This window comes from Haliotis cracherodii, unplaced genomic scaffold (assembly GCF_022045235.1).
Source record: "Haliotis cracherodii isolate W230 unplaced genomic scaffold, xgHalCrac1.p SCAF_10, whole genome shotgun sequence".
Taxonomy (NCBI): Eukaryota; Metazoa; Mollusca; class Gastropoda; order Lepetellida; family Haliotidae; genus Haliotis; species Haliotis cracherodii.
Genome location: NW_027266265.1, coordinates 50,398,420 through 50,415,022, shown reverse-complemented (window position 1 = coordinate 50,415,022; position 16,603 = coordinate 50,398,420). Strand labels below are relative to the sequence as shown.

The window sequence follows — 16,603 nt, the reverse complement described above, 5'->3', positions numbered from 1 at the left end:
ACTAAACTCTCCTGTTCGTAAAATGGACTTGTCCGACACTGCCGAGATCAAATCATATTCAGGGAGTCATTTTTCTTTAAATACGGGTAAATATTTTCAAAGCTTGTAAATTTGACTAAGATCCTTCAAGATGCTGTAAAATAATCTTGATATCCCATATGAGACATTAATGATGTGTAGTCGTTGTTTATTATAAGGATAAAACAAGACTCAAAGGTTTGGGTTGAAAATGTAAAACCGCGAGCGAGGGAAAAGCTGGACAATACTCCAGTTGTGTCACAGCGTATCAGCTTAATGTGGGAGGAAAGCCCAAAGTGATGCAGGTCTCAGACATTTACCACTTCGGTGAAACCCACGAGCATGGGTATGGTGCTGACAAACCTAGAAACATAATCTGGGCAGACCGAGATTCAAACCAACGATCACATGTTTCTGGCCTGCCCAAGGGACGCAACTCTGCATAGTGACTCAGACAAGCATTTCATTCACATTGAGTGAGTACTTTTAAAGGTACTTCCATTAATCATGATGTGTCAGCTTCGTGTGGATGGAAAGCCCTGCAGGCCATAGACGCATACTACACATGGTAGGTAACCATGGAAACAGCATGAGCATGCTCGATAACACAACTTCATGCTCTGACAAAACTTACATAGTCCTACAAACTGTTATCAGCAAATCATGAACTCACTTCCTTGAAGCCACGCAAATAATGTCAGGACTTTGACATGGACATCCACATGTACTTGAGCTGAGGAGTGACTGAATTAGCAGATAAAATACTGTGTTTCCAGTGTTGTGGAGATTAACTGTAGATTTAATAGTGTAAAATTGAACCAAACATGGAGCATGAACTCTTGGTGTTTGGAATTTGATATCGATATTGAGTGACGTACCAACGGTTGAGTTCCAAGTTTTGAGTGGGTTGTTAAGCTGAATAAGGAAACACGATACTAGCCATGTAACAAAGGTTGAATATGCTGAAACATTGTTTGTTTCCATCCCCCATACAAAACATGCATTGAAAGCGTGCAGCACAGCAACTGCAGTGTGCATGGTGTGAATTGGGTGCCCTAAACAAAAAACAAGCAAGCCTCTCATGTTTTAGTTTTACACTATGAATCACTATCACTATTGTGATGTCACACTGCTCATTGTGACCCAGGAAATATGAGGTGAGGTGAGGTGAAATGGGGTTTAACGTCGCGTCCCAAGATTATTGCACTTATATAGCGACTTGCATGTACATGTATGTGTTTGTGTGGCTGCTTGAACTAGTCTGGACTGATGCCAATTTATAGTGCTAGCACACTTAGATACCATGCTGCAGTTTAACATGAATACCCCACTCAGACACAGTATACTGACTCCGAGCTGACCAGTCCTTGTTTTAGCCCCTAATGCCGAGCGCCAGACAGGGTAACAACAAGTACCATCTTAAACGTCTTTTGGTATGGCGTGTCTGGGGATTGAACCCCGTACCTTCCGCTCTCCGGGCGGACGCTCTACCACTAGACCACGGAGGCGGTCCAGGAAATATGACATCAGCTGGCTATAAAAGTGTTAGATTTCAAGCTTGCTGTGGTCCCTAAAACTTGAAATACATTCGCTTTGTAGATTCCTATCATGTTTTCTACCCAAACTGTAGTGCCACACATAATTTGATAACTGTAGTAACCAAAATATGCATTTTGTAAAATATAATTGTACATATTATTTAAAACAATGACAGAGAAAACTAGTATACATGTATTTCAATAAATATAAGCATCTGTGGATGATGTGGCCATCAAATCAGCTACTTCAATCAGAGATGGTTATTGGGATTTGATACCTCTGACTGACCAATCAAATCACTTATCATGGCAGACTGTGATTAAAGAAGTCTGGGACAGGCCCGTGAGGTGATCAGTGGCATGAGCGATTCTCCATAGTCAGGGAACAATGACACAAAATCAGCCTCGTTATTGTAACCAGACAATTGTCAGTGCTGACTCTAATACACATGGGGCTCTGGGAACCCACTCTCCCCTAGAATCCTTACAGGGATGGGAGTGTGAGCGTGAGCGTGAGTGTGAGTTTACGCTGCTCTAAGCAATATTCCAGCAATATCACGACAGGGGACACCAGAAATGGGCTTCACACATTGTACCCACGTCAGGAATCTAACCCGGGTCTTCAGCGTGACGAGCGAAAGGTTTAACCACTAGGCTACCCGACCGCCCCTTACACGGATGGGATGTTTATCACCAGGATAGAGACAGATATATTCCATGAGTGAACAGGAAAACATTACTTCACAAATATATTTCATTTTAGGCTTAAGAAAATAAAAGAATTGGTTCTCAGGCAATGACTTTTGAAAATATAGTGTGGGCAGGTGGTGGTTGTTTTTTTTTTTTTGCTTGTTCACACTGGTATGTAACCAAACAAACAGTTGTGTACCATCAACCTGGGAAAGGGCCTCCTTAAATAAACAAGCATACAAACTCCTATCGCCGCCATGACCATAACAGGAGATGTGCAGTAAAGTAGTGCACATGTAAAGGGAAGTAACTGCATGCTCTTTTGGATAGCATTGTTTTTAAAGTATTAGGATTTTGTAATCGTTTTTGAAAATGGAAATAAAATTGCAACGTGCAGCGGACTTTATGATGATGCGGACGGTGCCTGAGAACCAAGACTATTATTTTGGGGGGCCTTAAGATCCAATAATCCAATACTTGAGTTCATGTTGCCGAGTCATTTGTCACCATGGAAATCACAAAAGTAATCGTGTCTATTCTAACACTTTCATAGTTAGTCGTCAGAAGGCTTCAGGAATTGTCTCCCTTGCTTTTCCGGGCTTGGTCCAGCTCCCTCGTCAACAGGCTGCTTTTGTTTCCTTTTCTTTGTAAACTTTTTGGCGATTATACCAACCAGAGATTTATACCTGAAAATATTATATTGAGTATTGTAGTATATTTTCTAAATGAACAGACTGTGAACATTGACGATAATAATGATTATTATTATTATTCAGGTCCACTGTTTCAGAATAACCTGTCAAAGTACAATATGATTTTATGACTCTTCTTACATTCTGCCTCAGTTACATTGGACATAGTAAGATTGGTAAACAATCTTTGGACCATCTTGACTGTTACTTTCTCCAATGATTTGGTTACTATTTTAACACTATTTAAGGTGAGGTGAAATGGGGTTTAACGTCGCGTCCAAGATTATTGCACTTATATAGCGACGTGCATGTACGTGTGTGTGGCTGCTTGTACTAGTCCGGGCTGATGCCGATTTATAGTGCTAGCTCACTGAGATACCATGCCACAGTTTAACATGGATACCCAACTCAGACACAGCATACTGACTCTGAGCCAACCAGTCCTTGTTTTAGCCCCTTAATGCCGAGCGCCAGACAGGGTAACAACAAGTACCATATTTTAACGTCTTTTGGTACGACGCGGCCGGGGATCGAACCCTGGACCTTCCGCTCTTTTCGAGCGGACGCTCTACCACTAGACCACGGAGGCGGTCTAACACTATTTAAGCGTAACACACTTTAAAACCAAATATAAGATTGCTACAAGTTAAATCGCAAAGAGCAACGAAGGACGAAGCATGGTTTATTCCATGATAAAACATCATTCTATCATGACTTCATTTCTGGAGATTCGAATATGCGCTCACAACTTGATGACGTCATTTATTGGACAACGTTATTTTTTTAGAGGGAAGTGCATGTCTAGTAAGCTATTCCCCATAGATGTAGCTGGGGTATGCAGATACACGCAATGGCTGAACGATCGCATCCAAAAGTGGGAGAGATATGACAATCAGTTCAAGAGAAGTGGTACAGATGATCGACATGAGGATTGTGAGAGTATGTGGTAAATGCCAAACTTAACCCACCTGTTCATAAAATGGACTTGTCCAACATTGCTGAGGTCGGACTCTATTCAGGGAGTCATCATTAGTGAAACTAAGGTAACTATTTTCAAAGCTTGTACATTTTAATCAACATTCTGAAAGAGGTCTTTGAAAGGCATTTAAAAGTGATACACATAAGGAAGAGAATGTATGATGTCAACTCACCTGATGAAGGAGTAAGTTACACCAAAACATTGTGTTCCTCATAATAAAGAAGTTGACATCCATATATTCTCTTCCTTATTCTTAAAGAGGCTGAACATAATGTAGATATCTCATATTTCTTAAATCACTTACTGTCATAGTTGACCATCTAAATCTCAAGCTATTTATTGACCAATGGGCAAAGAGAATAGCAATATTTCCTGAGATATTGTTTGATCTCATTTCTCACTCAAGCGATATCTGTATTGGGTGACAACTATAATACACTGACATGATTTACTGTTACAGTCGAAGGAAATATTTCTACTGTCAATACCTTTCTGCCATTTCATCCTGAGAGACGTGAGTTTCCCTCTCTCTCTCCTCAGCAGCATCTAGTTCCATCTGCGTATTGTGAATCGCCATCAGCTTCTGTGGACGTTACATGACTATTAACACATTGCCAGTATGATGTGGTCTTTGTCAATCTCATTGAAATCAGATCTTAGTTCTCGCTATCGCTAACAAACATCTGAGGACATCCCATTACGGGTCACGTCAGATCGACCTTTCATCCAACCAATCAGAGTCGCTTACCAGATCATGAAAGTGACAGACGGAATGTGTTTAAATCATGCAACCTCGAAATACGTAACAGAGGGTATTCCGAACAACAGTTACGGGTTTTATGATTATATCCATACAATCTAGGCCATCTATAAGCCATTCCAGAATGTTCTCTTTATCAGTTTTAAAATGTTTAATCAAAAATACGTCAAAAAAATTTTTGAAGCGTTGTCGCCAGTTTGAAACTAGTGTCATAAACCTGGAGAAAGCTGCCTTCTGATTGGCTAATGTCGATTTCTTGTCAGTCATTTCATTGATCGGTCAGAGTTCACAAAAGGTCGTTCTGACGTGACCCGTAATGGGATGTCCTCAGATCTTTGTTTAGCGGTAGCGAAAACTAAGATCTGATTTTAATGAGATTGGGTCTTTGTCCAACAACTTGCTCAGTACAAAATAATTCTACAGTGTTGTCGTATATCAGGAATTATGTCAGAATCTTTTGTTTGTGTTTTAGTTATAAACTGTCTGCAGCCCAAACCTGAAGTAAGTGAGTGAGTGAGTGAGTTTGGGTTTAATGCTGCTTTGAACAGTATTCCAGTTATATCACGGCATGTCAACTTGATGTTGGAGGAAAGACCAAAGTGATGCAGGTCTCAGATGCAGGTCTGAAATGTTTACCACTTTGTTGGAACCAACAAGCATGGGTATGGAGCTGACAAATCTCGTGACATAATCGGGCCAAACCAGGATTCGAATCCATGATCATAGGTTTCTTGCGCGCCCAAGGGACGCAACTCTGCACAGTGATTTGCGGTGCCTAAGACGACTGGGCAACCCCTGCCCCTAAAACTAAACATGATAAAAAGAAGGGCTACAGAAAGAAACAACAAGAATTGATTCGTAGGATTTTTATAAGGAAGGTTTCAATGTTTATTCTTGGTTAAACTGAAATTTGTAAAAGCAGTTAGCAATAACAATCATGAGAATCACGGTTTAAAAAATTGTCACGTCAGTACCAGTAGTTGTTGGTGTCCAAAACTTTTTAGTCTTTTTTCTGATCTTTTCAAAGATTCTACCCCATGCATATCGGCTTTCACAAGCTAAGCCTATGAGATCAGAGGAATTTTACTTGTCTTAGGCTTCAGACTCATGGTTGATGTCCAGTGTTTGAAATAAAATAAATTGCTAGGCTGCCATCAAAACCCACAGTGAGTGAGTGAGTGAGTGAGTGGGTGGGTGAGTGAGTGAGTGAGTGAGTGAGTGAGTGAGTGAGTGAGTGAGTGAGTGAGTGAGTGAGTGAGTGAGTGAGTGAGTGAGTGAGTGAGTGAGTGAGTGAGTGAGTTGGGTTTAACGCCGCTTTTAACAGTACACCAGTTATATCACAGCGTGTCAGCTTAATGTAGTAATCCAGCTATTTCAGCTTAATGTGGAAAGAAGTGATGCAGGTCTCAGACGATTACCACTTCGGTGAAACCCACGAGCACGGGTATGGTGCTGACAAACCTAGAAACATAATCGGGGCGAGCCCACAATCATAGGTTTCTGGCGTGCCCAAGGGACGCAACTCTGCACAGCGAATCGCAGCGCCTTAGATGACTGGGCCACCCTTGCCCCCCCCACAGACTTAAGAAGCTGCAGGCCCTAACTAAACTCTTTAGGCCCTCATTTAAAAAATGCAGTTCATTGTGACAAATAAATCAACATGTAAATCTACAGCAGGCCATATTGACCAATACAAATCTGAAAATATGGTCCCCACACGAGATCAACCTGCCACGGGCCTACTGGACGGGCAGGCATTTATTTCAAACACTGCTGATGTCACAGGCTGCTGTAGAGCTTGGCCAAGTAAACAATTATGTAATCATCATAATCATGTACAGAATACAGTAAACTACGATTATAACGAACTCAAAGGGACCACTAATTCTAGTTTGTTATAACCGCAGTTCGTAATAAGCACATATACAGCATATATACAACAAATGTCTGGGACCAAAAAGTAAGTTCGTTATATCAGTCAGTTCGTTATAAGCGTGTTCGTTATAACCGTAGTTTACTGTATTTCTTTGCATATTAAATTACATCAAGGGATATTTAAGAAAAATACACAGTAGAATCACAGAATCACCTGCAGCTCAATCTCATTAAAATTGGATCTTAGTCCTCGCTACCGCTAAACAAAGATCTGAGGACATCCCATTACGGATCACGTCAGACCGACCTTGCGCGAACTTTGACCAACCAATGGAATGACCAATCAGAAGGCAGCTTTCTCGTGCTTTATGGCACAAATTTCAAATTGGCGACTTCACTTCGAAACATATTTTGACAAATTCTCGATTACAAATTTGAAGCCTGAATAATAAACATTCTGGAATGGCTAATAGATGGTCTAGATTGTAAGGATTCAGTCGTTAAATCCTTAACTATCGTTCGGAATACCCCATGTTAAAGCTTTCGAGATCGCATGATTAGAAATCACATTCCGACTGTCACTTTCATAATCTGGTAAGCAACGCACTGATTGGTCGGATGAAAGGTCGTTCTGACGTAACCCCTGATGGGATGTCTTCAGATCTTTGTTTAGCGGTAGCGAGAACTAAGGTCTGATTTTAATGAGATTGCCTGCAGCTGGTACCACTTGCACAAAACGATCTTAGCGCTACAACTATCATAAGTCTATGTTAAGGTTAAGGAGTCGTGATCGTCATACCGCTAAGATCACTTGGTGCAAGTGGACCCTGATCTAGCATCAATGACGTCATCATAATCCTAACCATGATAATCACAATCTTTTCCACATCAGGCAGCAATAGAATTTGGCACTTGTCCTACAGCCTTTGCCAAACTGCCGAATAGTTAATGTATCGTAAGGACTAGTAGAAACTTACATTTATTAAGGGGCTTGCATATGTTATCATCGTAAACACTAGTGGACTGAACATGTTAGTTTCTACTGCTGTAAGGATTGTACTCACTTCCACTTCTGGATTAAAACCTTTATAGGACATTCGGCCGAAGCACAGGTTCTCACACGCAACATAGCTGGGCTGAATATCATAGCGGCTCCTGAAATCAACATACAGGTGAGGTGAAATGTTTGTTTGTTGTTTAATGCTGCACTCAGCAATATTCCAACTGTATGATGGCGGTCTGTAAATAATGAGTCTGGACCAGACAATCCAGTGATTGATTGACATTATGAGCATTGATCCACAAATTGGGATACGATGACATGCATCAACCAAGTCAGCAAGCCTGACCACCCAATCCCTTAAGTCGCCTTTTACGGCAAGCATGGGTTGCTGAAAACCTATTCTACACCAGATCTTCATGGGTCTGAGGTGAAATGGGGTTCAAACTTGCGCCCAGATTATTGCACTTATATAGCGATCTGCATGCATGTGTGTGTTTGGCTGCTTGTACTAGTCCGGACTGATACCGATTTATAGTGCCAGCTCTTTGAGATACCATGCCGCAGTTTAACATGAATACCCCACTCAGACATAGTAAACTGACTCTGAGCCAACCAGTCCTTGTGTAAGCCCCTTAATGCCGAGCTCCAGAGAGGGTAACAACAAGTCTTTTAACATCTTTTGGTATGACGTGGCCGGGGATTGAACCCCAGAACTTCCGCACTCCAGATAGTTGCTCTACCACAAGATCATGGAGGCGTTCAAATCAACTTACAATTTATCAATACAATTTAGTTGACAAATGTTCTTTGTTTGTTTCTTCTTTAATGTCCCACTTACCAATATTCCACCTATATGACATTGGCATGTAGAACACATGTAGTACCTAGCTTATACTTTTCATATGCTTTATGCATGTTATGGGCTACTGTAATAATCTATTTAACACTGATATGGATACTGCCAGGGATTTGTGACTATGAGACTGGTTTGATGAAAAGATGTGTATCTACCTGGTCTACATATTGCTAAGATTGTAGTAATCCAGCTATTTCACTGCAGCCATGGTTACTAACTTGATCTAGGCTAGACCAAACCAGTGGTTGACAGCATGAGCAACAGCCGATACCAATGGCTACTGCACCACATGCACCACAGTAAGCAGTATATTTGTGGAACTTACTGTTTCTTTGGAAGTGGGGGGACATCCATCACCCAATGCTCATCATCGATGGCTCGGTTATTCTCTTCTTCATTCTGTTCATTCTCGATACGAAGAACACTCCTCTGCATAAACTGCAACACAGCCTCACAATTATTGATCATCGTGTTCTATGGCCTTATTTTCATAACTTGACTGGTCATGTTAGGTCATGCTGGTTAGTTGAAGGGATATTGTTTGTTATTTTCTTCCAAATCAGATGGTCAGTGTAAGACAAAAAAATACCTAATCTGGAGGCCCTGGCCCTTTTTTGTCAATTATCTTGAATTTCACCACAGCTTTTAAGACCATCCGAGGGGCGGTGGGGTAGCCTAGTAGTAAAAGTGTTTGCTTGTCATGTCAAAGACCCGGGTTTGATCCACAGCTTTTAAGACCATCCGATGGGCCGTGGGGTAGTCTAGTGGTAAAAGTTTTTGCTTGTCATGTCAAAGACCCGGGTTTGATCCACAGCTTTTAAGACCATCCGAGGGGCGGTGGGGTAGTCTAGTGGTAAAAGTTTTTGCTTGTCATGTCAAAGACCCGGGTTTGATCCACAGCTTTTAAGACCATCCGACGGGCGGTGGGGTAGTCTAGTGGTAAAAGTTTTTGCTTGTCATGTCAAAGACCCGGGTTTGATCCACAGCTTTTAAGACCATCCGAGGGGCGGTGGGGTAGTCTAGTAGTAAAAGTTTTTGCTTGTCATGTCAAAGACCCGGGTTTGATCCACAGCTTTTAAGACCATCCGACGGGCGGTGGGGTAGTCTAGTGGTAAAAGTTTTTGCTTGTCATGTCAAAGACCCGGGTTTGATCCACAGCTTTTAAGACCATCCGACGGGCGGTGGGGTAGTCTAGTGGTAAAAGTTTTTGCTTGTCATGTCAAAGACCCGGGTTTGATCCACAGCTTTTAAGACCATCCGAGGGGCGGTGGGGTAGTCTAGTGGTAAAAGTTTTTGCTTGTCATGTCAAAGACCCGGGTTTGATCCACAGCTTTTAAGACCATCCGAGGGGCGGTGGGGTAGCCTAGTAGTAAAAGTGTTTGCTTGTCATGTCAAAGACCCGGGTTTGATCCACAGCTTTTAAGACCATCCGATGGGCGGTGGGGTAGTCTAGTGGTAAAAGTTTTTGTTTGTCACGTCGAAGATCCGGGTTTGATTCCCAACACGGGCACAATGTGTGAAGCCCATTTCTGGTGTCTCCTGCCGTGATATTGCTGGAATACCTGAATATTGAGTTTAATGTGAAGGTGAGGTGAAATTGGGTTTAACGTCGCGTCCAAGATTATTGCACTTATATAGCGATGTGCATGTACATGTATGTGTTTGTGGGGCTGCTTGTACTAGTCTGGACTGATGCCGATTTATAGTGCTAGCTCACTGAGATACCATGCTGCAGTTGAACATGAATACCCCACTCAGACGCAGTATACTGACTCTGAGTCGACCAGTCCTTGTTTTAGCCCCTTAATGCTGAGCACCACAGGGTAACAACAAGTACCATCTTTTAACGTCTTTTGGTATGACGCCGCCTGGGGGTCAAACCCCGGACCTTCCGCTCTCCGGGCGGACGCTCTACCACTAGACCACGGAGGCACAAATATGCGCCAGTACACACATGTAAAGAATGGACACAGAAAAAAAATATACTGTGTCCCAATGGACGCACGATAATATTCATTGTAGCTACAGCTCACCAAGAGCAGTCATGGGTGTCATCCATCAATCATGGAAGAGATGTGGGGTCAGACTGAGTGAGTGAGTTGGGATTAACGCTGCTTTTAACATTATTCCAGTTATATCACGGCATGTCAGCTTAATGTGGGAGGAAAGCCCGAAGTGATGCAGGTTTTGGACGTTTACCACTTCGGTGAAACCCACGAGCACGGATATGATGCTGACAAACCTAGAAACATTATCTGGGCGAACCGGTATTCGAGTCCACAATCATAGGTTTCTGGCATGCCCAAGGGATGCAACTCTGCACAGCGAATCGCGGCTCCTTAGACGACTGGGCCAACCGTGACCCCAGGTCAGACTGTCTTCCCCCTGGTTGGTTGGTTTGTTGTTTAATGCCGCACTCAGCAATATTCCAGCTAAATGACGGCGGTCTGTATATAATTGGGTCTGGACCAGACAATCCAGTGATTGATATCATGAGCATCGATCCATGCAATTGGGATCGATGACATGCATCAACCAAGTCAGCAAGCCTGACCACCTGATCCCGTTAGTCGCCTCAGACGACAAGCCTAGTCGCCTTTTACGGCAAGCATGGGTTGCTGAAGACCTGGGCACCAGGAAACAATCTTAGTTGTGACTGAGCTGTTTCACCAAGTAATGGACTGGTGCTCACATCATCGACCATCAGTTTGTCTTGTGCAGACCCTACATCAAACAACCCTGATATGGTTTTAACATAGCTATCTTCACGGGTCTAGTGAGTGAGTGAGGAGGGTACCCCGCTTTTAGCAATATTCCAGGAATATCAAGGCAAGCGGACACCAGAAATGGGCTGCACACATTGTAACCATGTAGAGAATTGAACTGGGCATTCAGCAAGCTGAGAAAAGGCTTTAACCACGAGGCTACCCAACCATCCATATCCCCCTCAAGATCACTGTAGATCCACTAAAGTACTAATCCTGTGATAGAATTTCTATGCTTATCTATATGGGGAATTAAATGATCTGATGCCCATTTTCTGTCTAGTTTTAGACATGGTAATTAGCATGATTAGTGAGTGAAACTGAGGCTGTCTCAGGGAAAAAATGGATTTGTTTATTTGTTGTAAAACGTCTGTAAATAATCGAGTTTTTTCAACCAGTGATTGATGTAAGAGCAACGTTCAACAACCTTGTATTACAATGGCACGCAATCAACCAAATCACTAAACCTTACATTCCCATCCTATTAGTTCTCATACAAGGTTACCAAGGTTACTTGGGGCCCATTCTAAACCCAAATCCCACTGGGTGCTTAAAATGGTACAATGATATACATCATAAGTTTGAACTCTCTGACAAACCAAAAGTTGTTTAGAGGGTAAAGTTGCTGCCAATGCCAGGTCTGTTAGATAGCCTGAATTTTTAGTTCCCAGTTAAATGAATGTAAGACTGACTTAGATGAGCATTACATGCCCATACTATTTGAATGAGGTTCTGTTCAGAGGAGTATGATTCAATGACATGAAAGTCAGATGTACCCACACTAATTACGGGTACCAAAGGGTCCTTACTCAGGCATGTTAGGTGCTTGGTTTGCTATAGCTACTGGTCAGACCCATAGTCAAAGAAGAATCATATGACCTTTTCAGAGACTTTTTACTTAAATACGAAATTACATTAGTATTTGTTAGTATTTTGAAATAAATTATATTTATATAACACTATATCATGTTTATGGGAATGGAACTTATTATCATTTATCAAAATGTTTTTGTTTCAGTCCATCCCCTTCGATGAAAACTGGTTCTATTTTTTTCACAATGTGTTGTAAATAAAATATTGTGTTTCTTTTATACATTTTCTTCCTGTGCCACAATTCAGTATAGCAATGACTACGTTGATGACGGGAGTGGTAATAGATTTCATTCAGAATAATACTAGATCTATTAACATGATTAATGTACTATGAAAACATGTATACACAACAATAGTTTACAATTAGCAGTTTATGTCAGCAGGGACCATAACTTATTTTATGGCCTTTGGTGTCAGGCTTAGCGAGGCGTCGAACTAACCTAACCTATCCAAAATAGTTTGGTAGAGTGAGTGAGTGGGGTTTAACGCCACTTTTAACAGTATTACAGTTATATCACGGCGTGTCAGCTTAATGTGGGAGGAAAGCCCGAAGTGATGCAGGTCTCAGACATTTTCCACTTCGGTGAAACCCACGAACACGGGTATGGTGCTGACAAACCTAGAAACATAATCAGGGCGAACCAGGATTCGAACCCACAAACATAGGTTTGTGGCGTGCCCAAAGGACGCAACTCTGCACCGCGAATCGCGGCGCCTTAGACGACTGGGCCACCCGTGCCCCCTACTTTGGTAGAGGGTGCCGAAACGTCATTGCACCCCAGTGCAATGGCATCATGTTATAGGTGAAAGTTATCCTTACCTTCATTTGTAGCACATTTTTTGACAGTTTCGTTGGATTGGTACTATTTTGTTCATTTGCCATTTTCGAATAGTGATAAAGTGCTGTACAGGGGCAGAAACATTGGCTACAAATCTATAACAACGTCTCTCTTGTCCGTGGTTGTTTATATTTCGACACGTGCTTCCCGTGAGACCATGTGTATGCGTTAGTTTTATCGACTATCGCGCTTTTCAAGGGAGACAACTCATGGCAACTGTCCAATTCGCGTCTAATGTTACAAACCAATTAAAATCAGAAAGTTCGCGTGTTTTACGACTGCTTATGACACTTGGATACAAGGACATGTCATCAGTTTTCCGATATTAATCAGCGCATATATCGTCAGTTGAATGATCATTTCGTTTATATGTTTATGTTAGGCGTGGCGGGCGTCATATATTGTATTCAGACGGTAGTCATGCGATAAGTTTGTCTGACATTTGTAGACAGAACCCAGCTACCCTAATGTTATCGATATTACCGCCCATGTTCTTTGAACACTTGTATTCCAATATCTGCATATTTTGTTTTCCCACATTGCGAGGCATATGTAATTTTGTTTAATTAAAATAGGCTTCATTGTTTTTTTAGAAATCAAATGGTTTCTCGTTCAGTAAAGAATGGTTGATTTTACCTTGATCTGCTTCACAGTTCTGATTTTTTCCCCATTTACGTCAAGTTTACAAAGTTGTGATTGAGAAAGTTTTAATCATACATCACATAGATCTAGCATCTTGTACTGAAAGTTAATATAATATGAGCAATTATAATGTATCTTCATACACAGTAAACATCGCCATGGCCTAATGTAATGTTGAAACCCCATAATGTTAGACAATAAGTAGGTTTATAAGTACAAAATATTTAGATCTAGCTTCTATTTGATTGTAACAAATGTTATATTTGGGATAACACTTTCTTAGTAAAGTACAGATTCTAGTACTTTTTGGGGTTGAGTTCTTGATTGATATTTTGAATATTACTTCAGATTTATATCATAATGTTCCACATAAAAATTATATGGAGACTTTTATCCTAGGTTAGGTTTTATTAAACAGTGGTTATAGGCCTATCTATTTTGTTTCAATTTGAAAGTTTCTTCAAGTTACTTATTATCCTGATTATGGGACACTTCAAAGAAAGACTGCATTAAGACATCAAATGTGTGTAAACAGAAAATAGGTTACTAGTTTACAATATCCAGCTTAGGCAAACTCACTATATACTGAGTTGAGCTTATAACACAGACAACATCAACTTTGCTTTATTTCTTTACATATAGTATCAAGCACCACCTTTGCAGGCCTTGGATGTCTTGTGTATAGTATAGTACTGCCATGACGTTTGTTTCTGGAATATAAATGGTACAATACATACAGACTTAGCTTTAACTTATTTAATCTAATTACCAATTGTGTGTTTTATAAATGGATTACAGCAGTACAGTGAAGCTTTGTTATTGGGTGTACCATTCCCATGGAAACTATCCAGTTGGCCAGTTATTGTAATTATGGTCTTTTCTATGTGTGTAGGTTGGTTGTTCGATGGGTGGTTGGCATTTGGCATAAGGGGAGTAAAACGGGCACTTGTTGTCTTGGAGTCCATATGATGTGTCTGAATGGAGTATCCATCATGTTTCACTGCAGCATGGTACAGTGTAACTCGGTGGGCATGCACTGTACTCTTTACATTATGTAATGTCTGAACTGGTACAAGCAGCCACATACATGTTGCTATATAAGTACAATAATCTTGAATCCGACCTTTAACCCTGTTTCACCTCACCTCCGCTGCCTCAGGTCACAAATATTATATGTCTTTATCTGTTGTAAATGAGGCAGGCTCTGTCGTTGGTCAAATTGGATGGGAATTGAAAGATTTGTAATATCTTTCAGAGAAGTACTTCCTGTAAATTCACCAACTACAAGACTGCCACCTGACTCATAATTGTTAAATAAGAGTTTTTCAAACTTCTTTGAAATTGAAGTACTGTCAAAAGTGGCAGTTAATCCATAATAAAACAACAGGCTCAAATTTGACCAATTCTATTTATATTTCTGAGCAGATCTTATTGCATTCTTCATTCTTCACAGAGTTTATGACACTTTAGATGTACATAACATTTGTATGGCAGCATATTATGTTTTCAATGTAATTTCATAATTACATAGAATGAACATTGTCATTCTGTTAACTGTTTGAATGCCTATCAAATGTGCCCCAAAAGGCAATGAATACGACCATTGCATAACTCTGCTGTTATACTTAAACTCCTTTCAATATTTTATTGAGGTCTCATCATTGTTATAATAAAGTCTATGCACTACCACGCTTTGTGAACATCTACAATCTGTTTCACTTTGTGCCTCATCATGAAATAGGGTAATGCTCATGTTATAACCTTAAGTTGCTGTTCACATCTTTATTAATCTCAGCTATGGCAAAAAAGGTCTTTATGTCAATCATTGTCAAATAGTCAATAGAAGGGAAAGTGATAGACTGCCAAACAGAGTTTTAGAATATAGCAAAAGAAGAAAAAAAGAAGAATATCATTCACACTGTCATTAATATAAGCAAGCAGCTGGATAACCATGACTTGATATTTATGCCAGGCTCAACTCAGTATGTGGCGTCTCTTATAAATGAAAAACTCAAGACAGTAGATGGATATACATGTACTTGGTTTGAACAACTCTGGAATGATACATCAAATCCTCAGCATGGAAATATGCTACTCAGCTACCATATGTTTAAAAAAAAGATCTTGTCCCCGAACTTAACTTGCAAACTTTTATGTCCATGAATCTCAGAAAATATCTCCCCAGACTATGTTTGGAAGTCTCACCCTACACGTTGGGATAGGTCGGCACAATGCACCCCCATCCCTTAGAGCTCAGAACTTGTTATTTGTGTAAGAAAGAGAAAAATGAAGTTCATTTCCTTAATTGACCCATGAAGATGTAGAACAGGTCTTCAGCAACCCATGCTTGCCGTAAAGGCGACTATGCTTGTCATAACAGGCGACTAAAGGTATCGGGTGGTCAGGCTAGCTGACTTGGTTAATGCATGTCCTCGATCCCAATTGCATGGATCGATGTTCATGATGTCAATCACTGGATTGTCTGGTCCAGACATGATTATTTACAGACTGCCGTCATATAGCTGGAATATTGCTGAGTGCAGTGTTAAACAACCAACCAACAAACAAACAAAACAGAGGGTAACATTTACAGTATATAACTTTATCATTGAATCTGTACTCTTAGTCTATTTTGAGCTTAACTTTCTTTACCATTTTTCACAATACACTGGCTTTTTTGCTGTTTTGCTGTGGTAATAAGTTTATCATAAATATGCCATACACTTGTGTTGACACTTTGGTTATTAATATTCAATGTTTCTCTCTTATTATTATTTTCGATGATTTAGGAATATTTTGCATAATTTGATTATATTCTAATATTATTCAATTATATACAAATGTTGTTAGTGCTAAACAGACTAACTGCTTATTCTATTATTGTTCAAGTTTATACTCTTCATTATTAAGCTTTATTCCATTAATTCGATCATTAATTCGAGAACATGCTACCAAGAAGAAGAGATAAGGTGACACTGGATCACCTACACAACCTCTATTATTTGGCAAAAGAAACATATATTTGAGTATATTAGCCCTTAGGTCGTATTTTTCCAAAAAAAACTATAGTGAA

General features: G+C 40.5%; 1 protein-coding gene across 1 annotated transcript; it reads right to left on the bottom strand.

Moving 5' to 3' along the window:
• Positions 1-2,242: 2,242 nt before the first annotated feature.
• Positions 2,243-13,035, bottom strand: LOC139452053 (M-phase phosphoprotein 6-like). The gene is made up of 5 exons (XM_071233355.1): positions 12,870-13,035; positions 8,737-8,849; positions 7,617-7,707; positions 4,406-4,500; positions 2,243-2,932 (listed from the first exon to the last, which is right to left on the bottom strand). The coding sequence occupies exons 1-5, from the start codon at positions 12,930-12,932 to the stop codon at positions 2,800-2,802; spliced, it is 495 nt and encodes a 164-aa protein (XP_071089456.1). The 5' UTR covers positions 12,933-13,035; the 3' UTR covers positions 2,243-2,799.
• Positions 13,036-16,603: the final 3,568 nt, after the last annotated feature.